Source organism: Hyperoodon ampullatus (assembly GCF_949752795.1).
Source record: "Hyperoodon ampullatus genome assembly, chromosome: 2".
In the NCBI taxonomy this organism is placed as follows: domain Eukaryota; kingdom Metazoa; phylum Chordata; class Mammalia; order Artiodactyla; family Ziphiidae; genus Hyperoodon; species Hyperoodon ampullatus.
Window position 1 is genome coordinate 30323527 of NC_136915.1, and position 24887 is coordinate 30348413.

General features: G+C 52.4%; 2 protein-coding genes across 2 annotated transcripts; both read right to left on the reverse strand.

The window, feature by feature from the left end:
- Nucleotides 1-4049: 4049 nt before the first annotated feature.
- On the reverse strand, nucleotides 4050-10227 carry MRPS15 (mitochondrial ribosomal protein S15). Its single transcript, XM_079696653.1, has 8 exons — nucleotides 10001-10227; nucleotides 9654-9698; nucleotides 8683-8758; nucleotides 7807-7855; nucleotides 7242-7326; nucleotides 5908-5966; nucleotides 4452-4643; nucleotides 4050-4199 (listed from the first exon to the last, which is right to left on the reverse strand). Exons 1-8 carry the CDS (start codon nucleotides 10215-10217, stop codon nucleotides 4062-4064), a joined length of 861 nt encoding a protein of 286 aa, XP_079552779.1. The 5' UTR covers nucleotides 10218-10227; the 3' UTR covers nucleotides 4050-4061.
- Nucleotides 10228-12359: 2132 nt separating this feature from the next.
- Nucleotides 12360-23940, reverse strand: CSF3R (colony stimulating factor 3 receptor; the record flags this gene model as incomplete). The annotated part of the gene is made up of 16 exons (XM_079725089.1): nucleotides 23748-23940; nucleotides 22518-22601; nucleotides 19979-20275; nucleotides 18927-19050; nucleotides 18583-18770; nucleotides 17620-17789; nucleotides 17351-17504; nucleotides 17179-17258; nucleotides 16587-16800; nucleotides 15517-15705; nucleotides 15018-15119; nucleotides 14259-14405; nucleotides 14007-14147; nucleotides 13551-13644; nucleotides 13223-13304; nucleotides 12360-12839 (listed from the first exon to the last, which is right to left on the reverse strand). Exons 2-16 carry the CDS (start codon nucleotides 22579-22581, stop codon nucleotides 12360-12362), a joined length of 2526 nt encoding a protein of 841 aa, XP_079581215.1. The 5' UTR covers nucleotides 22582-22601; nucleotides 23748-23940.
- Between the last annotated feature and the right edge of the window lie 947 nt (nucleotides 23941-24887).

The following is a 24887-nucleotide window of genomic DNA, read 5'->3' on the forward strand; positions in this document are numbered from 1 at the left end:
TCACAAAATGCCACGAAAGCACTCAATAAAATGGTAACTGACTTTTAGGCGGGGGAAGGACCAGAAGTCCTTGAATTATCTGCATTTCCTCCCTAAAAGCTACTTGGAGTGTAGCCCCTCCTGTTTCATACACCGGGAAGCAAATCAGGCCTGTTCACGTCTGTCCCGCTCTCTGAAGACGCGTGCTGGGGGCTCTCCGAATCTATCCCCCACGCTGTTAAGCAGGCCTGGCATCCAATTCTCTGCTTTGAGGGCAGTGACCACATACTTTACCCCCATCTTGAGCTCCAGGGTCACCTTCTCATCACCTGTTGCACATTTTTACTTTGATGAGCAACCATTTCTGTAAATTTCAATACTTCTATGACCTGCTCATCATCTTCCCCTCCAGCCAATCAGACTTGAAACCTTAGCCTTGGTTTCCAACTCCTTCCCCCTGGTCCTCTTATGTCACCAATTCTGCTTTTTCCACCAATTTTTTTTCCACCAATCTTTCTAAAATTTACCTCTTCATTTCTTTCTATCTGCATTACTGTTTCTCCATATTAATTGCTCTCTTTTCTTCTCCACGGGCCTGGCTGCTAGGCTAAATTTCAGAAGACACCACTTTCAGTATGACATCCCTTCAGTGGCTCTCTACTGTTTGGCAGATCACAGGTGAAATGCCTTTGCATGGCATTCAAGGCTGTCCACTCTGGCTCTAACTGCCTTTCCAGAGACTTCTTCTGCACTGCCTTAATAACCCTCCAATCCAGCTGAAGTCAGCTCATTAGCGTCGTCCCCTCTTTGGAGCATCACCTCCTCTTCCTCATAACCACATCCACCACTGGAAGGTCCTCCCTTAACATATACCAAGCTCAAGTCCTTCCCACACCTTCTCGAGTCTACGTTCCTTCCTTTTAAAGCCGAGTTAAAAAAAAAATTAATTATTTTTGGCTGCATTGGGTCTTCGTTGCTGCGCGCGGGCTTTTCTCTAGTTGCGGTGCACGGGCTTCTCATTGCGGCGGCTTCAAAGCCGAGTTTTAAAAAGAGTAGTCTAGGGACTTCCCTTGTGGCGCAGTGGTTAAGAATCCGCCTGTCAATGCAGGAGACACGGGTTCGAGCCCTGGTCCGGGAAGATCCCACATGCCACGGAGCAACTAAGCCCGTGTGCCACAACTACTGAGCCTGCGCTCTAGGGCCCGCGCGCCGCAAGTACTGAGCCTGCATGCCGCAACTACTGAAGCCCGTGTGCCTAGAGCCCGTGCTCTGCAACGAGAAGCCACTGCAATGAGAAGCCCGTGCACCGCAACGAAGAGTAGCCCCCACTCTCCGCAACTAGAGAAAGCCTGCACGCATGCAGCAATGAAGACCCAACACAGCCAAAAAAAAAGAGTAGTCTACACTCACAACCTGAATTTCCATAACATCCTCATTCCCCACCTCACTACCACTGGATTCAGCTCCCCCCACTCTACTGAAACTGCTTCACCATGAAGACTTTTTGGTCCTTAACTGACATCTCAGCATTGTATACTATACAGTAGTTGAAAGCCGGCAGCCCAGGGCTTTGATTTGATCTTGCCTGGTCTGTGCACAAAAGGGAATATAACTAGGATGGGAATTTAACAAGCAGCTTAGCATCATTATCTTACACCTGGCCTTCATGCATTATGCTATCTGCCTGGTTGCTAAAGGTTTTTGAGTTTGCTACAGTGTAATTACCAGAGCTTCTCAGACCACTTTTTGCCCTGGGCTGTGTGATAATAATGAACAGAGCATAGGCTTTGGAGTCAAGACAGATGTGGGTTTGAATCCTTGCCTGCCCCTAACCAGCTGTGTGAATTTGGACAAATTACCTAACCTCTCTGAGCCTTAATTCTCTCACGGTAAAATGAGGATAATTATGCCAGTATGGTGAGGGGGGGCAAATAGGTAAAGGCAGCTTTAAAGATTAAATGAGTTAATGTGCCTAACGCAGCACTTAAAACAATGCCTTTCCCGAAGGGCCTGTTCCACAAATGTGCAAACGTGTTCCTTTTCTTGCCTTCTTTCCACTAGCCCCCTTACATGTCGGCACCTGGCCCTCCACACAATACCTCTTAAGTAGCTGTGAGTCCTGCCCCATAAAAGGCCTTCCCTCTTGTTCCTGAGGTGGTATTTGAGCAGCCCATCTTCAGTTCTGACCCTCTCATCTCACTTCTGATTCTGCAGGATCCTGGGCCCTCTGTTGCACCCTCACTTCACCTTCCCCTTAACCTCAGCTACTCCTCGTGACTCAGGCTACGCCCTCAGAGATCATTCTTCCCATCCAGACATGGTCCTTTCTTCTTTGTTTACATTCCCTCCCTGGGCAATTTCACTCACCCATGGCTTGGGTCACTTTAAACATAACTCCCAAACCTGTCCCCAGCTGCTCTTTGGACATCACTTTAACACACCTTCCTTCCTTTCCGGCTTTCCTCAATGGCAGGGGTATTGGTGTTCAGATTGAGAATCTGATGAAAGCTACAAGTCCTGTCCCTAAAATTGCACACGTACAAAACATTGCTTATAAATTCTGGCTTCCCTTCTCACTCAGAATGAAGTCTAAGGTCTTCCCCACAGTGATATGGACTGAATATTTGTCCTTCCCAAATTCAAATGTTGAAGCCCTAACCCTCAATGTGATGGTATTTGGGGGTCTTTGGGAGATCATGAGAATTAGGTCGCGAGGGTAGAGCCCTCATTATGGGATTAATGCCCTTATAAGAGGAAGAGATTCACTCTCTCTCCCCGTCTCTCCCCTCCTTCCACATGTGAGGACATAGTCAGGAGGCAGCCATCTGCAAGCCAGGAAGAGATTCCTCATCAGAAACCAAATAGACCAGCACCTTATCTTGGAATTCCTAGGCTCTAGAACTGTGAGAAAATAAATTTGTCATATAAGCCGCTCAGTTTATGGTATTTTATTTATTTGACTGCACTGTATCTTAGTTGTGGCACACTGGATCTTTTAGTTGTGGCATGCGGGCTCTTAGGTGCAGCATGCAGGATCTAGTTCCCTGACCAGGGATTGAACCCAGGCCCCCTGCATGGGGAGTGCAGTCTTAACCACTGGACCACCAGGGAAGTCCCAGTGTATGGTATTTTAAGATGGCAGCCTGAACAGACTAATACACCCCACAAGCTCCATATTACCTGGTTTCTGCTTGCTTCTCGGACCTCCTACTCTTCTCTTTGCTCACTCATTTTGGACACACTGTCTTCTTTGGGTTCTTCAAACATGCTAAGCATACTCAGGCTTCAAGGCCTTGGCACCTAACTTGGTGTAAGTGGGTGGGCTTTGTGGGGAAGGGCTTATGCATGACACCCCAGAATTTATAAGCAATGTTATGTACATGTGCAGTTTTAGGGACAGGACCTGTAGCTTTTACCAGATTCTCAATCTGAACACCAAAACCCCTGCCCCCCAATCAATCAATCGCTCTGATCTCTCCCCCTCCCATCCACCTCCACACTGATGCTGCTTAACTATCAAACAGCCTTGTTGCCATCATCACGCCTTTGGTTTTCAAACCATAACTGTCTCCCCTCTCCGTAGAGGACCGTGTACAGTCTCCTTAGCCAGCAGATGAAACCTCTCATATCCCAGCTTCAGCTTACCTGTCAAGCTGTATGTCCAGTTCTGCTGCTGAATGCAGCACGCACCTGTACACTTCTTTGCCTTTGCACCTGCAATTCCTTCTGCCCGGGATGCCCTCGCTCCCCATTTCTGCCCAGTGAACTTCCACTCATCCTATACGGCCCCGTCTAGAAGGCAGTTCCTATGCTGGCCTCCTCACGCTTCCTCTGTGCTGCTGTGTGCTCAGTCTTGCCTCCACTGAATGGCCCCCTGGAGGACAGGGGGTTGTTTCTGTGAGTGTGTGTGAGGTGTGTTATGAGAATGCGTCCCGTGGCGTGTGAGGGCAGGGACTCTGCCTCAGATATCCCCGGGACCCCCGAGTTGCATGATGGAATGAATTCTTCCTCATCCTCAGGCCACTAAGAGCCCCACCTTCTCTACTGTTATTCTTTAAGGCAGCAAGACATAATTTTAACATTTATTGGTTTTCTTTGATTGCCTCTGGTCCAGTCTTGGAAGGGCTCTCTGGGTTCTTCTGGCCTTGTTTCTGGGCTGCTGCAGCTGCAGCTTTTAAGGCCCTTTTTTGCTTCTTCAGCTTTTGAGCCTCTTGGAAAACCTGGGGATGAGAGAGGGCAGGAAAAAACGTTGTAATGCTATGCAAAACCTCAGACTCCGAGCACCTGGGGTGGGAAGTGACTCCCCCAGATGGTCACCCTAGCCTTTCTCTATGGGCTTCGTGCCCTGGGAGCCACCTCAAAGCCTCGGGGCCAGCTCCACGCCTTGCTCAGAAACAGACGACCCCTCCCTTCTGCTCTCCCCGCCACGGTCCTGGAGTGGGGCCAACCAAAGCAGCAGTCCCGACTCGTACCCGAATGCACAGAGCCTTCTTGGTCACCCAGCGGCGGTGGGCTTTTCGGTAGTACAGAGGGGGAAAGGTGTACTCAATCCCCAGCTCCCTGCATGTCTTCTCAAAGACAGGATAGTTGGTCTTGCGGAGGTTTTTGAGCATCTTTTTCCTCTGGTCAATGCTCATCAGCAGATAGCGCTTGTGGGCTTTGTCCTGTATGAGAGTTGGTATTACTTTGAGTATTATGTAAATAAGTGGTGTGCCACTTCACAGTAACAAAGGATGGTCATTTTACCCTGGTAATGAAACTTCCCCACAATCTTAGGCAAATATTAGTGCAACTCTGAGGTAGGTAGTGTTACTGTTATTCCCATTTTACAGATGGGAAAATAAAGGCTCAAAGATGTTAACTGATTCATTAAAGGTTCTAGAACTGCTGGGTCGGGACCTTGTGTTAGGTCAGGTCTTGAATCCAGGTCTAGTGGTCTGACTCCACATCTCATGCTCTTTCCCCTGTACCACCCACTCAGCCTCTGCACAGCTCAGCAAACTATCAGCTGGGGTGGAGAGGAGGGAAGGCTTAGGAAAACCCCTGCCCTCAGCCAGGCACTGCTCCCTCAGTGGGGCTGGCATTCCATACTCCAACTCTGATCTCCAAGGAACAGCTCAACTAGCTTCAGGGAACACTGAGGTGCTAGGTGTGGAGCTGGGCCAGTCAGTGTTCACAACTGTGTGTTTATTAAAAATACCAGCAATTGCCTAATTATAGCAGCTCTGTGTCCGACACTGTGCTGAGATCCAGCAGAATGGTTAGGAATGTGGGCCCTGGAGCAAGATCACCAAGTTTCAAGTCCTAGCACATCATTTCCTAGTGGTGTGCCTGTGCCTGGAGGGGTAACTTAATGACGCCAGCCTAGCTCATTCTTCTGTACAATGGGATACAAAGACAAGTATAAGGGTTAAATGAACTGATGCATGTAAAGTATTTAGCATGAGGCCTAAATACTTTATACGTGTCATGTTGGCTGCCATTACTTCAGGGAGTCCTTGTAATCCTGTCGGCGGGTACAATTATGATCCCCGTTTGACAGACAGGAGAATTGAGGCTTCGACATGTAACTTCCCCAGGGCCACACAGCCAGTTAAGTGGCAGTGGCAGAGCTGGGATTTGAACTTGGGGCAATCTGACTCCATGCACGCATTCAACAACTATTTATTGAGCGCCCACTATGTGCCACACGCTGTGCCCTTGCTCTGAAGTTTGTGTTCTTGACCATTAGTGACACTCAGCACTGACCTGTAAGGCTCCCATTTCACCCCTGGAGGTGGAAGGGAAGTGTGCTTCCCACCGCAGCTGAGGGGTGGGTGCTCTGCTGCTCTAGCCGCCTGGCTTCTCAAGCTGTTTCTCTGGACCCAGAGCCCATCAGTGCTCAGGCTCTTCTCCCCCAGCTAGCTGTGAGTGAGGCCCAAGGGTTACCTTTCGATGTTTCTGCATGTGTTCTTCATAACTGTGGATCTTGACAGTCAAGGCAACAACTGAAACCACAAACCACAGAGGATGAGAGCCGGGCACAGAGGAAGGAAGAGCCAGACCTTGGTTATGTTTTAAGACCTCAAGGAAGGGCTTCCCTGGTGGCACAGTGGTTGAGAATCTGCCTGCCGATGCAGGGGACACGGGTTCGAGCCCTGGTCCGGGAAGATCCCACATGCCGCGGACCAACTAAGCCCGCGCGCCACAACTACTGAGCCTGTGTGCCACAACTACTGAAGCCTGCATGCCTAGAGCCCGTGCTCTGCAAAAGAGGGAAGCCACCACAATGAGAAGCCCGTGCACCGCAACGAAGAGTAGCCCCCGCTCACCACAACCAGAGAAAAGCCCACGTGCAGCAACGAAGACCCAACATAGCCAAGAATAAAATAAATAAAATAAAATAAATTTTTAAAAAAAGACCTCAAGGAATAACAATCACCAAAGCTCTTGTACACCTCTCTGTCACTCCCAGAGCACTCTGAACTTCAAGATCTCAAAAGACTTTGGATTATCCTTCCTTTAGAAAGCAAAGCATAAGGAAGGGAAGTTCCTTAATCTTATGAAGGTATCATCCCCAAACTCCAAATCCCAAATTAGCGTTCTTAATGGTAAAACTTTAGAGGATTCCTGTTAAATTCAGGAATTAGTCTGGGATGGCTGCTATCATGGTTTATGATTCAATACTGCCCTGGAGGTCCTCACCAATGCAATAATTTAAGATCCCAAAACTGTCAAGGGTCTCCTCCTTGCCTCTTCCAGCTGCCATCCTTATCTCTGTGTTTTCATTAATGAGTTTTCAGAATTATCAGCTCCCACTCATCTCCTAAAGCCCCAGAATATCCTTCCCTCAGCTATCCTCTTGTTTAACTCAAACCTATATTGCAAAGGCAAAAGCAGAAGGTGGCCCCAAGGAGAGGCTGTCACTACAGCAGGCCCTTGCCGTACACACACTGAGCTCTGGGAGCACTGCAGAGAGTGCAGTGGGAACGCTGGCCCTGACCCCATGCCCTTTCACACCACCTCAGCTGCAGAGTGGAGAGAGAGCCAAGCTCTGGTTCCTGAGGAGCTTGGCCTGAGCTCATACAGAGGTACGTGGCAGGACCTGGGCGCTGACTACAGCATCACGGATAGAGTCCAGTTTTCACTGTCCTTGGTCCTTCCCGTCTCTCCCTTTACCAAGCCACATCTAATACCAGCGTATCTGCAGGTGAGGGGCCTGGATCAAGTACCAGCTAGCAGACTCCCCTGCACCCTGACTCCCCCAGGGTCCCCTGACCAACTTCGAGCCTCCAGGGAGCCGGTGTCCTTAGGGTTTTCCACGACCTTGTTCATCAGCTGCTCTTTCTTGATTTTTAGCTTCTCTTTCTGTTGAAGACAGAGACCGAGCATCTGTGAGGTCTGCCACCCTGTAAGAACTAGCCCTTATACCTCCAGGGCCAGGGCCACAGTCATAGCAACTAGGCCATAAGGCTCAGGGCGTGACTTTACTCTGCTCATCAGGGTATGGCCTCTGGCCAATCACATGGTGGTTCACATCTAGGTGAGCCCAAGGCCAATGCCACTGACAGAAGAATGTTGGACGAATGTCCCCAAACCGTGCTCACTCATTCAGGCATTAGATCTTTATTTTTACCTACTGTTTGTCAGGTGCTAAGGGTATAATGGGAAACAAGACTGTCCTGGCCTTGGAGGTGCTCAGTCTGGGGGTTTTGACAAGTGGATAAAGAATGAGAGTGGGATAAGTGCTGTGACTTGAGAAGCATGGGCTGGGAGGTGTTACCAGGGTAGGAGGGAATCTCAGAGGAGAGGACTGAGAGAGGCCAAGGCTTGGCAAAGGCCACTCACCTGGTTGGCCATTTCCAAAGATAACAGTTTTTTCACGACATCATCAACCCTGTGGAAAAACCACAGCAATGAGAGACAGGTGTCGGCGGGGGTGGTGGGTGGGAAGAAGGAAGGGGAGCAATGCTGTTTTCATTTTAGTTTGAAAACCAAGGATGAGTGAAAATTTCTTTTACAACATGAGTCTCTCTGGAAGTGGGGTGCTATTTCTCAGGGATTCAAAGTCAGCACGGATCTGATTTGCTGGACTGAGAACATGGAATGATGTGATAACTACAGAAAATTGGGGCTGTCAGCTCAAGTGTTTCAGGCTTGTCACAGCAGGAGCAAAAAGAGGATTTCCATTTTAGCTGGAATATGGTTCAATCTGTCTTGAGACACTTCAATTCTACAATCATTGTTTCTTTCTCATGTCACACTGCACAGTGGGAGGGACTGGAGGGACGGTCCAGCTCCCACTGCACAGGACAGGGGCTGAATAGAGGATCCTGGTTTTGGTGTCTTTCAGCCCTGGATTCAAACTCCAGCCCTGCCCCTTAGGAGCTGTATGACACGGGCAGTCTGACAATCTACAAAATGGGGACACTGTTTCTTCCCTCACAGGATCAAGAGATGAAAGATTTCTACAAACACCCGTGAGGCATGGTGCCTCCTTGGTATCTCATGGTAGAGGTTCTTTACCCAGAGCACCAAAACGGCAAGCAGGTGTGCTCCATCTGCCCCTGCTGCCCACTCATCCTCACCATGCCTGGGCTTCTAGAGCTCTCTGCCCTGTTCCATAGTCAAGCTGCAGATACATCAAGCATCTACCTCGAAGCCCCCTTCTTGCCAATCCTCCCAGGGCCCCCTGCCTCATCAAAGAGATTTCTTCCTGCTTACTTCTCAATTCCAGGGATGTCCTGGTAGTCCTTGAGCAGCATAGAAGGGGGTGGGTCATCTTCACGGCTGGGCTGGACTGTCGAGTGGAGGGATGGAAAACACCCAGGGTCAACTCTCACTGCCCATCCTCCCGGACTTGGTTCTTCTCACCAACTTTGTCAGAGACATCCACGGTCTCAAGCAAGGCACTGGGTAACCCCGGGCTCAGTTTCTCCTCTGCAAATCCTGTGGGCCTCTGCCTTGGTATTTCATGCTGGGAGTAGGTGGCCTTTCCCAAGACCCTGTACTGTGCGTGCACTTCTCACACACCTGTCTGGCTCTACAGTTATCAGACGTCCCGCTAGGATGGGTGCTCCTGTGGACGGACTGAGGTCGACTCCCTTTGAATCCCCCACGTCTGGTCTGCGGCCCAGCACAGAACAGACACCCAACTAATGCTCGCTGGCTGACTGCATGAATGAAATAAGGGGCTTGAGGAGGGACCCTGAACTTTAAGATGCCTGAATTGTAGACACCAAATAGAGATCACAGGAGACCCTCAGCCTTGGTGTGTGCGTGTAGGTGAGGGAGAGGCATGGGAGATACCAATTTGTCTTCTCCAGTCAGCCCCTGCTCTGCCGCTATGCAAATAGTACTAACTAAATAACACTAAGATTTAGTAAGAGATCCGAACAGCTATGCAGACTGCCTGGGAATGGGAAACCAGGCCCTCCCCCTCGGAAGGGCGGCCACGAAGCGCTATATCCCACCCTCCACCTCCCCTCCTCTTGCCCTTCATGCAGGCTCCAGGCCCACGGCTTTGTCATAAGGTGGACGTGGGCTTCTTCGCACGACCTCCGGCCCACCCCTGTCCCCCGCACCCCCCTCCCCTCCAGTGGCTCCACGTAGACACCTCTGTCCCCTTGGCCACCCCAAGCTTTCCAGGCAATCTAATCTCTCTTCCGCCCCAAATCCCACCCAAGAGCTCCTACCTGGTTTCTGGGTGGCATATCCGCGGGCGGCCCGGAGGATGAGACCTACACAAAAAAGAGGGGGCTGAGGACATTCTCCTTCAACACTCCAGCCTCGATTCTCGTCTATGGCCCTCGCGTTACCCTTCTTCCAAGGTCTTGGCCCCTCTGCGAGAACCACAGTCCCATTTCTTCCGCACCCCGAACACCCCATGTCTCTCCCACCGCGCCTTACTTCTTCCCCACCCACCACTCTTTCTTCTGCCGCTACACTCCGCCCCCCTCCCCCCTAACCTCTTCCCGCGTACCCTCTATCTCCGCCGAACCCCATTTCCCTACTTCCGCTGTCCGGCTTCTCAGCTACTCACCTCCAAGACGTGAGGGAAGGTCCCGCTGGACGGAGAGAAGCTTGGCACACCCTCCGCCCGGCAGCCCGAGGACTGGGGCCTGGGTCACTGCCTGGGTCCGAATCGAACTCAGCGCCCTCCACGCCGCCCTCAGCATGGTGACTTCTGACCCCCGAGGGACCCGCCCCACGGCCGCCGTCGCTTTCGCGGTACGGACTTGGTTATAGGGCGCCGCCATGTTGGCTCAGGCTCGACCAATCGAGTGCAGCTGCGAGACCGGATGAGCAGATGAGGACCGAGATGATGGATTGGCAGGCCGGACTCAGTGATGACGCGAAGTTGGGTCGAGGGGAGAGGTCTGGTTAGCTGTAGCGCGAGATTGAGGGAGCTTGGTCGTTGCCTGACATCGTTAGTGGCGTGCGGTGCTGTATAAATTCTTAAGATGCCACGTTTTCTTGAGCATGCCTCCCGCCCTTAATCCTACTCCATGTACCTGACCTTGGGCCCCGATTACCTTGGGGGCTTCCCTGGGGCCTGTCGTGTCTTCTGCCCCCAACCTAGTATTTCCACCCCCTCTCCCTCCAGAGTGCAGGATGGACCCCTGTAAGAACTACTAGGTTTCAGCCTCTTCTCTGGCAGTGTTGCAGCGTGGTGATTAAGGTCGCTGATTTTGGACAGCCCTGGGCTGGAATAGCCGTTTACTGGCTGTGTGATTCTGTGTGCAAGTCGCTCAACCTTTCTGGGCCACAGTGTGCTTACTCAACCATGAAATGGGAGTGGTAATAACAGTATCTATCTTTTAGGTTGTTAGAGGATTAACTGAGGCAGTTGTGTGCAAAGCACCCGGAATATAGTAAGTATTTAAGAAATACTAGCTTTGATATTTGTGAAATGAGGGGTGTAAGGACAAATGCCAATTAAAAGTAGGAAAAATAAATCTTAATTTTCCCTGGTGCGAAAAAGGGAAAGACTCTTCTTCCCCTTGCTTTTCTTAGAGCATTTACTTTAGAATACCCGTAACTGTGAGTTCTTTCTCTGCCCTTTTGAGATGTATGTAAACCTTTTAAAAAGCCAAATAAGCCTCTTGCCGGTTTTACAACCCAGGAATGTGTTTCTCAAGGACCTGGGAGCCGGCTCTTTGAAATATAATCATTAAGAAAGATAGAGCCCCTGTCTCCCAGTTTCTGCTGGAGGGTAGGAGCCTAACTTCAGCAGGTGCCCAGCTCCAAGTTGCAAACCTCCCTCCTCTCATAAAGATATGAGAAATTTATTTTTCCTTTGGTTAATCGCAATTAGCAAACCCAGGTGGCTACCCCATTTCCCAGCTGAATTTAGGATGACCCCTGTGTGACAAATAGTGCTGTCAAGTCCTCTTGCTTGAGGACTAGTGATTATCCTGAGAAAATGTATGCAATGAGTTGTATCTGCTTGGCTGTGTAAACAGATACAATTTCTCTTCATCTTTGCAAACTCTTGAGCTGATTGCCTGTGACATTCTGGTTTAATTCTCATCCAATTAAAACAAAGTTTTCTTCCTCTTCTACCCTTGTGGAGAGGTTTTCTAGGTTGGCAGGAGATTTTGTTTTTAATTACATTTCTGCAACAGGGGCTACTCTTTTCTGAGGTCTGTTCCCCATGTCCCACAGTTCTCTGTGACTCCCTCGGTAACCCTGGCCATCGTGCCCTAATGGTCATTTCTCAAGTCTCCATCACTAGAATGGGAACTCTTTTTTTTTTTTTTTTTTTCTGGTCTTGCCGTGCAGCATGCGGGATCTTAGTTCCCCCACCAGGGATTGAACCTATGCCCCCTGCAGTGGAAGCGTGGTGTCCCAACCACTCGACTGCCAGGGAAGTCCCTAGAATGGGAACTCTTTGAGGATGGACTGAGCCTAGTCATTTTGGAACCCCCGCTGCCAGCACAGGGCCTAGATGCTAGGTGAGGGCTGGCTGAATGAAGGAATTAAGGAAAGAATAAATAAATGAATGCTTCTAAGGAGTAAAGCCCCCCTCCCCCCGATTTCTAGGGCTCTGAAAAGAAAAAGAACAGAGATTCAGGCACACTCAAGAGTTTCTGAAAACCAAGCCAAACCAAATCAGACCATAAACCAGTTTAAGAGACTGAAATGATAGGAAACAAGTACAAAAAGCTAGTGGGCAGGGCTTGAAAAAACATTCTCTGGCCTTTGAAGTGGGAGGCCCAGCCCATGGAAATTGGGGGGATGGGGGAGGGATGCTAGGGGCCAGAGATAGGGGGACACTGGGAGACTTTCTGCCTTTCCTGGGGCTGGGGTATTTTTAGTGAAGGGCTTACTGACCTCCTCTTCTCTGGATAGCCCAGGCTTATCAAGAAGCAGGCCCAGGTGGGGAGTTCTAGGAAGCCCTAGAAGCCCCCGAGACCCTCCACCCCACTGACCCGGAGCCCCTGCAGGAGAGGGAAGTCAAGCAGTGGCTCAAAGATACAGTCATCCTCCGGATTTGGGACTAGGGGCTCTGGGGTCCCCAGGGGGCTGGTCTGGAACCAGAGGTTCTCATAGGACTTGGGGCTGGGGCTGAGGCCCCCCAAGAGGGGCTGAGTGGAGTCGCAGCGGAGGTAGTGCCCAGGCCGTGGGCCTGTGGGGCTGCCCAGCACCTGCACGTAAAGGACCTGGTCACTGGTGCCAGACTGGGGCTGGGGCTGGGTACAAGGTACTCTTGGGTCCCCCTGGAGCACATAGGCCTGGACCAGGCTGGGGAGGCCACAGGTCCCTGAGCTGTCATTGGACTCCCAGGGTCCTGTCTTCTTCTCTTCCTCCTCCAGCACCGTGATCTTGGTGATGGGTGGCATGCTGGAGTCCCGAAGGCTGGGCAGCTGGAAGGTATCCTGGACATAAAGATGTGGGGTGAGGGCCTGGTTCATTTCAGATATCTGCCCCAGCCACTTCCTGCTGCTCTTTGCTGAAACTCAAAGGGTTACTCAAAGGATGCAAAGCATCTCATATGTTCCTGACACGTGTTATGTGCTGTTCAGACTTAGCCTGGTGAATTTCCCCAATGCTTCTGCGTGGGATTAGTCCCATTTCACAGTGAGGTGACTGAGGTTTTGAATGGTAGAGCAGGGATTCGCACTCAGGTCTGCTTTGCTCCAAAGAGGTGAAGTGATGGGAAGGCCTGAGTACTCATCCTCAGAGGGGTATCCCTTCACTTTGAGCCCGGGGTGGGAGCCTAACCCCCAGCCCCATTTCCCTCTCCCTCCAGTGTTCTCACCTCCGTTGTGATGGTAGGCACCCAGGAACCCAGGCTGCTGTGGGCTGGGTCTGGAACACTTGGCCAGAGGGGATTCTTCCTGCTGGAAAAGGGGGCAGGTGAAGGCTAGGACAGGCATGCCCTCCCATCTTTCCATCCTTTCTCCCACCTACTCCCAGCAGCTGAAGGGACGACCCCTTCATGTAGAGAGGAGAAGGTGGAGGGCCCGACCCCCAGACCTGGGTCCTAAGGCCTGGCAAGGCTGAGAGGAGCCTAGACCGGCTCACTGAGGTCTGCACTTCCCTGTAGTCAGGGTTAGTTGGGTGTCAGGTCTCTCAAAAGGACTCACCTGGCTCTGCAGCAGAGCTGGGCAGCCCCACAGAAGCAGCTGAGCAAGACCAGGAGGCCGAAGAGGCCCAGGAGGATGTGCAGCTCAGACTCCTCTAGAGTGAGGGGAAAGCCAGAAGAGGCAAGAGTGCACGTAGGTGAGGCTGGGCTTCCTCCCTCAGACTGGGATCCAAGGGCTGGGCTGGGGGGTCTCCGCCTCAGACTGGGATCCAAGGGTAGGGCTGGGTCTCCTGCCTCAGACTGGGATCCAAGGGCTGGGCTGGGTCTCCTGCCTCAGACTGGGATCCAAGGGCTGGGCTGGGGGGTCTCCGCCTCAGACTGGGATCCAAGGGCTGGGCTGGGTCTCCTCCCTCAAATCAGGGGATCCATGCAAGGCTTATCTACTTGCAAAATGGAGATCCTTTGGGTGAGGCACCCTCCCAACAGCCTTGTCCTGCCAGCCCCCTTCTCCCCTTACCTAGGGCCAAGGTCATCAGGGTGAGGCTTGTACTGTTGGTGGCCCACGCCTGGCTGGCAGCCATGAGGTGGACATGGTACAAGCTGGAAGGCTCCAGGCCACGGAGGACAAAGCTATGGGAGGAGGCGTTCAGGACAGTGGCTGGGAGGAGAGGAGAATGGTGAGTCTGGGTTGGCTGCTGAGCCTCCCCAAGGCTTCTGAACCCGCCCTCCCTGGCCTTCTGGGGCTGTGGGGCACTGAGCGTAGACTCACAGAAGGTCCGGTCCTGAGCATTGGTCCAGAAGATAGTGTAGTGGGTAAGGGGGCTCTTCCCCAGCTCAGGGGCCTCGGGTACCCACTCCAACTGGGCCCAAGTCTTGCCAATGTGCCTTAGATGCAGCTCTGGGCCATGGGAGGGGGCTGCCGGAAGAGAGAGGTACAGGAGCTGACAGGGAGCGGGGCGGCGGGGAGAGCCCAGCTGGACTTCTTGTGGCTCCCCAGACCCAAGAACTGGGACACTTTGTGGGGGTGGGTGCTAGAAGAGAATCCAGGGGGACTCGTGTCCAAGCCTCATTATCCCAGGAACTTTCCCTGAATCCCACCGACTGCTAGTAAGTGGTTGAGCTGGGATTTGAACCTGCTCCTCTTTGACTCCAAAGCCACGCTGCCTGATTTCTGCCAGGCCTGATTTTGTCTGGCTCATTATTTGATTTCTGCCGCTGACTCTCTAAGTTTATGCCAGGTCCTCAGTTTAATTTCTATCACACGTGGCACCTGATCAGTTTTTGCCAGACTTGCTCCCTGAATTCTGCCGTGCTCACTGCCCAATTTCTATTACCCCACCACCTGACTTCTTTCCAGCTGCAGGGGTCCAGTGTAAGCCAGAGGTAATCTTAGGATTGGGAGAGACCCACTTCTGGGCCAGAGGTAGGGGAGGAAGAAAATGTTCCCTCGTATTCCTGATTCTGGGGGCCTAGACAGGCCTTGAGAGAGAGGAGAGGATTCTGAGAAAAGGCTTGGTGGCTGACGAACCCATCTCTTGGGAGTAAGCATAGATGTGCTGGGAGGGTCCTTTGGTGTCCTGGTACAGGGGGGTCACAGTGATCTTGTAGAGCTGAAAGGGCCTGATGTTCTCTGTAGAGAGAAAATAGGGGCACCCTGGTTAGGGGCTAGCCTCTGATGATGGTCGGGGGCTAACCTCAGACTTCAGGGATAACCTGGGCCCCATTCTGCAGGGCTGGCCTCTGCAGTCTCTTCTTCAGACCATTTGGTGCGGGTAAGGGGCAAAGAGTGGAAGAGAGAGCTGGGAAGGGGGCAGAGTCAGGGCTGGAAACAGAGGATCCAGTTAGACTGCAAGAGGGACTTCCTGATTCTGAGCTTGTGAGATGAGAACAGTGAAAGAACAGGAAAGACTGGGGAATCTGCTTCTTTAGGGTGGTTCAGCTCGCCCCTTGCCTACTGTCAGCCAGGTAAAATGTCCCCCCCTCTCCCGGGCCCTGCCCACCTGCCCAGCCCCCCAGGCCTGCCTCACCCTGCAGCAGGGTCCCTGCAATGCTTCCATTATGCTCCATCCTCCAGGTCTTAGGGCTGCTGCTGGGGCTGGGGGAACCGAGGCCCCACTCAATGACATAGCCCCGAGGCTGAGGGCTGGGGGGCTCCCAGCCCACCCAGAGGCTGTGAGGGTCTCGAGCCACGGTGTGGAGTCTGCCCAGGGGTGGGCCTGGAGACAGAGTAGGAGACGATGACATGAAGATGAAAAGAATGCAGGCCCTGGAGCCAGATGCCTGGGTTCAATCTGGCCTTTGCTACTTACAAGCTGGGTGACCTTGGGTAAGTCAACATCTGAGCCTCAGTTTCCTCATCTGTAAGGTGGAAACGATGATAAAAGTTTCTACCTCGTAGGGTCATGGTGCAGATTAAATGAGGTGGTACATGAAACAGGCCTGGCATGGCGTAGTGCTTGGTGATGATGAAAGCTAACCCTGTGTGGTTCTCGGTAGGTATTAATTCACGGAGTCTGCTAACAGTCCCATGGTGGGGCACAACTACGGTCCCCATCTTAGCAATGAGAAAACTGAGACAGGGAGGTTAAGTAACTTGCCTAGGGTCACATGGCTGGGAAGTGGGAATATTAGCTATTGTTATTGTGAGTCTCACTTCGTGAGGACCCATGTTCAGGGGCACCTGGGGTTGGTAGTGGCTGATCCCCTGAGAATGAGCAGTTAACTCAGGGACTGTGTTCTAGCTGGAAAAACTTAGGGCTTTCTTTCCCATTTCCTTGGCAGAATAGGCTGTGTGCGTGTAGGCACCACCACCGGCTTAACCTGGTTCTGGCTAATGGTAATAATAATAGCTAACACATATGGAGCAGTTACTTTGTGCCAGGCACATGTCTTAACTCGTAATCTTCACAGCGATGCTTTGAGTTAGATACTGTATCATCCCCATTTGCTAAATGAGTAAACTGAGGCCAGGGAGGGTAAGTAGCTTGCCCAGATCACATTGCTAGCAAGTGACAGGGCTAGATTTGAACCCAGGCAGTCTAGCCTCCGAATTTACATGCTTAACCATCATGCTCTACTAGCTGCTGGCCCCCTTTACCTCCGCTCTCCAAGAAGACCACTGGGGTGGGATGAGAGGTCCCAGCTGTGTTATAGGCCTCAAGGATCACCTCCCGGGCTTCTGAAGGCAGTTGGAAGGTACAGTTTAGCTCCGTGGTGTTGCAGAGCATTGGGTCTGCCCCAGCCTGGTCTGAGGGTCTCCAGGAGACCAGGTACCCTTGGATCTGCCCACTGTCTTCCTCCAGGGGCACTGGCTGCAGTGGGCATAGGGGGAAAAAGATAAGGGGATGCCCAGCTCATCTGGAGTTGGGGAGAGCTTCTAGATGGGGTGGCCATGTCCCAAGAACTGAGCCCCCCAGGCTGGGAGCCAGCCCTCCTCCCTCTGTGCCAGGTCCTAGGAGGGAGGGAAGGAAAAAGCAAGTCGGTGTATGCAGCAGGCACCAAACTAGATGAGTCCTCCACTGTAGTCTCTCCAGAAGGGCCCTACCCAGCTTCCTAGGCACATGCAAAGTGCGTGCAAATCACCTACAAATGCATCCAAGCCTCCCAGACCTGTTGGAGTCCTGAGCCCCAGCTTGCAGGGGTCTGTTTGGGTTGAAAGAGGTGGAGGGATGGCCTGCAGAGGGGGTTACCTGCCAGAACAGCTGCACGTCCACTGTCCTGGGGTCCAGCTGCCTCTGCCGCCACCATGTGTCCAGTCTGACAGTGGGGGCTGTGGGTGGAGCAGGAAGAGAGGGTCAGGGAGGGCCCTGGAGGCCAGACTGGGTCCTGATGGCCGCTCCCAGCCTGTCACCACCCACTTACCCCGTTGTGTGGTGGTCAGCTCCAGGCTGGGGCTCCAGTTGCTCCAGTGGCCAGGCAGGCGCCAGCGGGTGCAGCGCATCTGCAGGGCGTAGGCTGTGGATGGGAGGAGCCCGCATAGCTCATACTGGAGGGTCCGGGAGGGCAGGGCGCCCACCTGGTGGGGGGGGCGTGGCTCTGAGCCTGGATCTCTGTGCCCTTCGGTGCCAGCTCAACTTACCTTGCCCTCAGCCAGCCCCACCCCAGTCTCCTGAGGTTGCCCTCCGCCTCACCAGGTCCCAGCTGGCTTCTCCAAGCCGAGGCTGGTGGCGCAGCTCACACTTCTGATCTATGTGTAGGCTTGGCTTCCAGGTCTCCCAGCGCAACCTCAGGCAGCCTGGCTGGGGCGGGGCCACCTTAGGGCTGGGCCCCAGGGCCCACAGTGTGGGGGGCTCCAGTTTCACTGCAGAGAGAGGGGTCGTCAGACCCTTTCTCTGATCAGTCCTATCGGGCTCTATCCTAGCTTCCACTTGTCTCCCTGTCTGTGGTTCCATTTCTTCTCTGGGTCTCCATTTATGGGATCTCTGTGTCTTTCTGTTTCTCTCTGTGTCTCTTCATCTCTGTGTCATCCTGTTTCTGCAGGTCTGTCTCTGTATATGTGTCTGTTTCTCTCTCTCTTTCATACTCTTGCCCCAGGGCCTTTGCACTGGTTGTTCTCTCTGCCTGGAGCACTTACCTTCCAGATATCCAGTGGCTTGCTCCCTCATTTCCTCCAAGGATCTTCTCAGATGTCACCTTCTCAGTGAGGCCTTCCCTGACCACCTTCCTGAAATAGCAACAGCCCCCTCTCCCCATCGCGTCCCCCTGCTCAATTTCCTGCCATTACCCGACATTCTATTTTGTTTATTTCGCCCACTAGAATGTAACATTTCAGGGGCAAGATTTTTGCCTTTTTGTTTAGTGCCGTATCCCCAGCACCTAGAACAGCGCCTAGCGCAGAGTGGGCACTTCAAGAAATTTGCTGAAAGAATTAATGAGTGTATCTCTTTGCCTCTGTGTTTCTTCCACGTCCTTGTCTGTGTCTCCACAGCTCTGTCTACGACTGCATCCACTTTGTTTTTCTCTCTCCTCCTCCTCTACCTCTAGGTCTTGCAGCGTCTCATTGTCTGTCGCTGGGTCTGTGTTTCCCTCCCCGTGCCTCTCTGTGTCCGCCCATGGTGGGGGCCGCTCCCCTCCCCACACTCAGTGTCACCCACCGACGTCCATGGGGACAAGGCACAGCTTCGGGGACACGCTGGTTCCCAGCGTGTTCTTGGCCTGCACCCAGATGCCCATATTCTGGTACAGCTGTAGGTGTTTGCGGGGGATGGAGCAGTGGCTCTGCCCGTCCTCAGGTACGCAGTCGGGGATGGAGTCCTCCTGCCTCTGGCAGTTGCCCCGGCTCCTGCCAACAGGCCAGGCTTGGGTGTCAAGCAGGGGAAGAAAGCGAGGCTCCCTTCTCCCTCCCGTCTTTGGCTCTGGCTCCCCACCCCTACAGTCCTACCCAGGCTCTGTCCCAGGACCCAAAGGAATGGGAGCTGGCATAGAGACCCCTACTCACTTGAAGCTCTTCAGGGTGAAGCTGGTGGACAGGTGGGTGTTGGGGCCTGGCTCCCACTGGCAGGTGAGGCTGTTGGTTGTGAGGTTCATGAGGCAGGACAGGTTGTGGGGTGTGGCGGGAGGGTCTGTGTATGGGGTGGGGAGAGTGAGGGCTTCAGGTAAGACCACTCAGAAAACTCCTACTGGGACCACTTGGCCTCGTTTCCTTGCCCTGGGTCATTCCCTTGTCTCCATGCAGGGTGACCTCAGAGGGGCAGCCCTGGGGGAAGCTACGTTACAGGCACATACAGGGATAAGTACCACAGAGTCTCCAACCCTCTCAACTCTGCCCCCTTTGACAGTAACAGTGTAGCATCTGGTTTTCATCCTGGTTCTGCCATTCATCAGCTGTGTGATCTTGAAGTCACCTAACGGCTCTGTGCCTCAGTTTCCTCATCTGAAAAATGGGGGTAATGGTAATATACCTACCCCCTAGGGTTCTTGTGAGGGCTGAGTGACTTACTATGTATACAGTGCTCGGAGCAGTGCCTGGCATATAGTGAGTACTCTGTAGTGTTAGCTTTCACTATTGTTGATTCTTAAATGAGAACCTTGGTCTTTCTTTGTTTCTAGTTATGCATTGGCTTGGCACAAATCCATCCTTCTCAGTTTGAACAGAAGGCTGAGACTGGGGTAGGGGAGAAGCTGGGAGCAAGCCCAGCTCATAGAGAATATCCTCCCTGGAGACACTCTCCTATGGCTGAGGGCTTGGGCTTACTCGGCAGCTATATGGAGTAGTGGTTACTATACTGGCTTTCGAGCCACACTGCCTGTTATGAATCTTGGCTCCATCCTTATTAGTTTGTGACCTGTAGCATGTCACTTACCCTCCCCGAGCCTCAGTTTCCTCATCTGCAAAATGGGGCTAAATAACACTACCCACTGGTAGGGAAGATGACATGATATTGTGCCTTTAAAGTGCTTATTGAGCAAGAGCTTAAGAAAGAATAGTTCTTGTTAGTATTGGCAGGAGGGCATTGGAGGCAGAGTGGGTGGATGGCTGCAGGGACTCACAGCCTGCCTGTAGCTCAGCCTGGTCCAGGATCTGCAGGCTGTTGCCCCAGTGCAGGCAGCAGGAGAGAAGGGCCCGAGAGCGGTTGAGGTGGGGCAAGGTGATGGTGGACTGCAGGGTCCCATTCGGCAGGTACTGCTGCGTCTCCCCGGGCTGAAGCTCTGCTTCCAGCTTCCATACAATGTGCGATTCCGAGTCCAGGTGGCTGCAGTTCGGGCTGATGATGCAGGAGGCTGTGATGGGATCCCCCAGGCGGACGATGGGGGCTGAGAGGCTGATGTGTCCGCACTGCTCCAGGCCTGGAGTGGAAGAGAAGGGGCCATAAGTGACTCCTCTGCCTGACAGAGCTGGGCTCCTAGACTCAGTACCCCTAGACTCTGTGCCTTTACCTTCATGCTTTACCTCCCAAGACGTGTTGCTGGAATGGGGAGGACGTGTATGGGGACTGTGAGAGGCTCTGGGGGTGAGATCAAGATAGCGGTGTGTGGGTGAATGTTTATCAGCTGGCTATACAGAGAGAAACAGATCCCGGTTTGTAGCCTGGGCTGCTTTCCCTGGTGTAAATATTCCCACCGTGGGTGATTTCAAGCTACCAGTGTGACATCACTGAATGTGAACCTGGGAAGAGATGTACACAATCAGCGCTTGCAAGCCAACCCCAGCACACCACCAGATGGGAGATTAGTCCCCTCCCCAGCAGTGGTGAAACAATGGCTAGAATGATAGGAACTCCACAGCCACAGCAATCTTTTCAGATTTCAAATCTGATTGTTACCCCATCTGGATCATAGCACTTCAATGGCACGTTATTCCTCTGAAAGGCAGTATGGTATGATGGATAAGAGCATGGATGTTGGAACTAGACTGCCTAGGTTTAGAGCCTGGTTCTATTGCTTGTTAATTATGTGACCTTGATGTGTCACTGAGACTTTCTGTGCCTCAGTTTTCTCATCTGTAAAATGGGGATAAAAAAGTCCCTACCTTAGTTTTGCTGGAAGGATTAGATGTGAGAACACGTGTAAGGCACTTAGAACAGTGCCTGTCATGTAAATATTTGCTGCCATGGTTAGGATAAAGACTCAGATCCTCCTCACAGCCCTTGTGGCCTGGCCCCTGCCTAACCCTCCTGGTTCCAGCTCAGACCATCCTTTTCCAGCTCCCATCACTCTGGCCTTCTTGCTATTTCTTGAAAACGCCATGCTCCCTCCAATCTCCAGATCTTTGTACCTGCTGATCCTTTTGGAGCTGCTCCTTTGCTTCTCTCCCACCCCTCCTTCACCTGGTTAACATTTAGGCGTCTTGCAGGGAACCAGACCAGGTTCTGACCAACCAGACCAGGCCAAGCCCCTTGAACTTTCCCAAAGCTCTTATTATCTTTCATAATTATGTAGTCATGTGATTATTTGCTTGTTTGTCCCCCAAACTAGACCATGGGTTTTGTGAGGCCAGAGACCTTGGCTGTTTCACTCATTGCTGCATTCCCAGCACCTAGCACAGAGCAGGCCCTTGGTGGATACGTATGTAATAAACGAGTAAGCACTGCACTTTGCCCACGATGCCTTCTCTCCTCTCCCAGGTGTTCTTCAGCCCATTTTGCTGATGGGGATGCTGAGCCCTTAAGAGGAGGAGCAATTTGTTTAGGGTCACAGAGCAAGTTCTTGGAGGCTTCTACTACTCCACAGACTCAGAATTTCAGACTAGAAGGAAACTTGCCAACTGTTTACTTCAAAACTCCACCTGATACTGAGTCCTCCACAGCAGGGCTAGGATGGCCTATTTTTGTATGGCCTGCCAGCTAAGAACATTTTTAATATGTTGAAAGGGTTGAAAACCAAACCAAACAAAAAACAAACAGGAACATACAACAGAGACTGTATGTGGCCTGCAAAGCTGAACATTACATCAGACAAAGTTTGCCGACCCCTGCTGTGCCTTGGCTTTCATACCCCCAGAGATGGGAGACTCTCCACCTATCAAGATAGAGTTTCCATAGTCTGGAAAGCTCTGCCTGGGATTCTTTTTATTTTATTTTATTTATTTATTTTTTGGCCATGCCATGTGGCATGCGGGATCTTAGTTTCATGAGGAGGAATCAAACCCGTGCCCCCTGCAGTGGAAGCGCAGAGTCCTAACCACTGGACTGCCAGGGAATTCCCTGGGATTCTATATTTCAGGATTAAAGCTGCCTCCTTACGTCTTCCACCCTGATCCCTTTGCTGCCCGTGAAGGCTGCATAGGACTCAGGCGTTCCTTCTGACAACACGGCACAGATCGGCAGACAAGACCTGGGTCTACCCCACCTTCTCTGGGCTGGCCAGCCCAGGTCCTCTCACTTTTCCTCAGAGGTGGTGGTTTGCCTACAGAGGTCTATGCATGGGAGCCTGGCTACCCCACATCTGTGGCCCAGTTGATTCTTTCAGGATTCTCCGGGAGTCCCAGGAGCACTGTGGCAGTGCTGGGAAATGCCATCCTCCTCCACCCCCAGCATCTCTCCCTGTGCTCTCCTCTCCCCTCGGCACCCTCGCTCCTGGCCACACTCACTTCTGGGGAGCAGCAGGATGATCAGAGCAGCTCTCGCTAGGTTCCAGGCTCCCAGCCCCGCCATGGTGCCGGCTTGGTGCTCACCTGGAGGCAGAGGGGGATGGTTAAGGTCATGGGCTTTGCAGTCAGAGCTGAGCTTAGTCCTTGCTCTGCCACAGTGTGGCTTTGGCCAGGTTACTTGATCTCTCTGAGCCTAGTTTCATTGCAAAATTGAGGTAACAACAGCCTATACTGCATAGGGTTTTGGGAGGAGGATGCAGAATGATACAAGTCAAGGGCTTCACGCAGTGCCTGGCACATAGGAGACGACTCTGTAAGTGACAGCCGCTGTTATTATTCTATTTGCCTTCCAGGAGAGAGCAGGGAAAGGAGCCGCAGGGAATGGTATTCTTCTCCACTTCCGTTCTGTCTTAGCTGTCTTAGCCCCCCACAAAGCAGAGCCTGAGATGAAGGCTTGCATGCAGGGAGTTTCTTTTGGGAAGATTCCAGGAACAGAGTGAGGGAGTGGGGAGAATGAAATGGGTAAGGAGGGAAAGCCAACACAAGGGTTCGTCATCAAGCCAGTCACATTTATGGACAACTGGGGCTCCATCCTGCTGGAACCTTCCAAGGAGCCACGTAGAACACACCTCAAGAGCTGTCCACCCAAGGGACAATTCATCCCTTGGCTGGCTGAGAGAATGGGCACATTTATTCACCAATTCCTGCCTCCTGTTGGTCAAGGGCTGTCCCTTGGGGTATTAATTCTCTGGCATGTCCATGTTGCACATGCATGAGTATCAAGCAGGTTCTCCTGGGTGAGCCATGCTCAAAGTCCTTTCCTCTGACGCTGGTGAATATCAGAGACGCTCCCTGGCAGAAAGGGACAACTCCACAGAGTAGCTGAGGACAGGTTACACCTTGGGAAGCTGGCTGCCGCAGAGATGGCTAAAGGGAAGGGGGGCTGGAGGATACCCCCAATTCTGGGCACAGACCTCTGGAGGCCTTCTGGGGCCAGGCATCCTGTGGTCATGGTGACAGTGCCCAGATGGAGGAGGCATTAGTTCCCTCTAATTAGTTCATTAGTCTCAGGAAGCATGCATGGGTTTCTACCACTGGGGTGGGCTTCCAGCCTTTCCACTCTGCTCCCACTGGGGTCTTGGGGCCAGACACCTGGTCCTCCAGCACTAATTGACGCTCTTGGTGGCAGGTCAGTGGGAATCACCAGCCTGTACATACATGAACACATACATGTAGGTGATGTCTCAGCTGATCCCCTGAGCTCAGAAAGAATTAAACTCCTCTCCCTTTTCTCTCCCTCCAAGACAGAGGTGTGAATAAGAAATGCCCAGATACCCAAGGCTATTCCTGCCTGCCTGGGTCTTACTTAAACCCCTGGTCTATCCTTACGTGTTGCAGTATCAGGACACCAGGTGAATGCTAGCCCATAAGTCACCTTTTTGCAAATCAAGAAAAAAGTGCCCCTTCCTCTGGACGAATGCAGCCCCACACTAGGACCTGGCAACTAGAGAATAGTCTGAATTTCAACCTCTGCTTGCTGGGCAGCTTTGTGCAGTGAGAAGCCTGCACAACTGTTCAGAGCACCCCAGTCTACCAATCAGTGGTTGGCAACTTTCTTCTTACAGCATGCCAGTATGACTATCCCCCATGAACACTTGTTGGGGAAGATTTAGCCTCCTTGGCCCAGATTTTGGGACACTGGTGCCCATCTCCATGTATTTTTGATCATATCCCAGCCCTCCTGCCCAGCGAATTACCACTTCATCCCTCTCCATTGGCTCCTATCCAGAGTGGGCAATGCAACCTCAAACCCCCAGGGGCCCAGGCATCCTCTCCCAGGGTTGCCAAGGGTTGGCACGTTTGGCATCAGTCCCTGGTCCCCCACGGCAGCCCTGGGTGCTCCCTACCCCAGCTGACTGGGATCTGGGGCCAAGTAGAGCACGGTCTCACTCTCTGGGAGCCCAGTCCTGAGTCAGACCACCTGGTCTGAACCCCGGCTCCGCCACTTACCAGCTTGGTGACCTTGGACAAGTTACTTCACTTTTCTGAGCCTCAGTTACCCCATCTGTGAAAGAAGGATAACAATAGCACCCACTTCTCAGGGTTGTGGTGAGGATGAAATGAGATGGTCCCTGGTAAAAGCACTTAATACGGAGCCTGTATAGAGGAAGCACTCAATAACCATGTTATTTTCAGGCTCCATAAAGCGAGACACCGCCTTGTGGAATCAGCATGGTTTAGTGCCTCCCTCCCTTGCTTACAGGCTGCGTGGTCACAGCCTCCTAGGACTGCCACCTTGCTTTTGTCTGTGTCACACGGCACATGTCAAAGCCCCATTTCTGAGTCCCCTGCTCCTTGGCCCCCCAGTCT

Coding starts and splice junctions, on each gene's coding strand:
- MRPS15 (XM_079696653.1), bottom strand. CDS start 10,217: ATGGCGGCGCCCTATAACCAAGTCCGTACCGCGAAAGCGACGGCGGCC. Junction 7,327..7,806: donor CTTTGGAAATGGCCAACCAG/GTGAGTGGCCTT, acceptor TGTCTTCAACAG/AAAGAGAAGCTAAAAATCAA. Junction 4,644..5,907: donor ACATGCAGAAACATCGAAAG/GTAACCCTTGGG, acceptor ACTCTCATACAG/GACAAAGCCCACAAGCGCTA.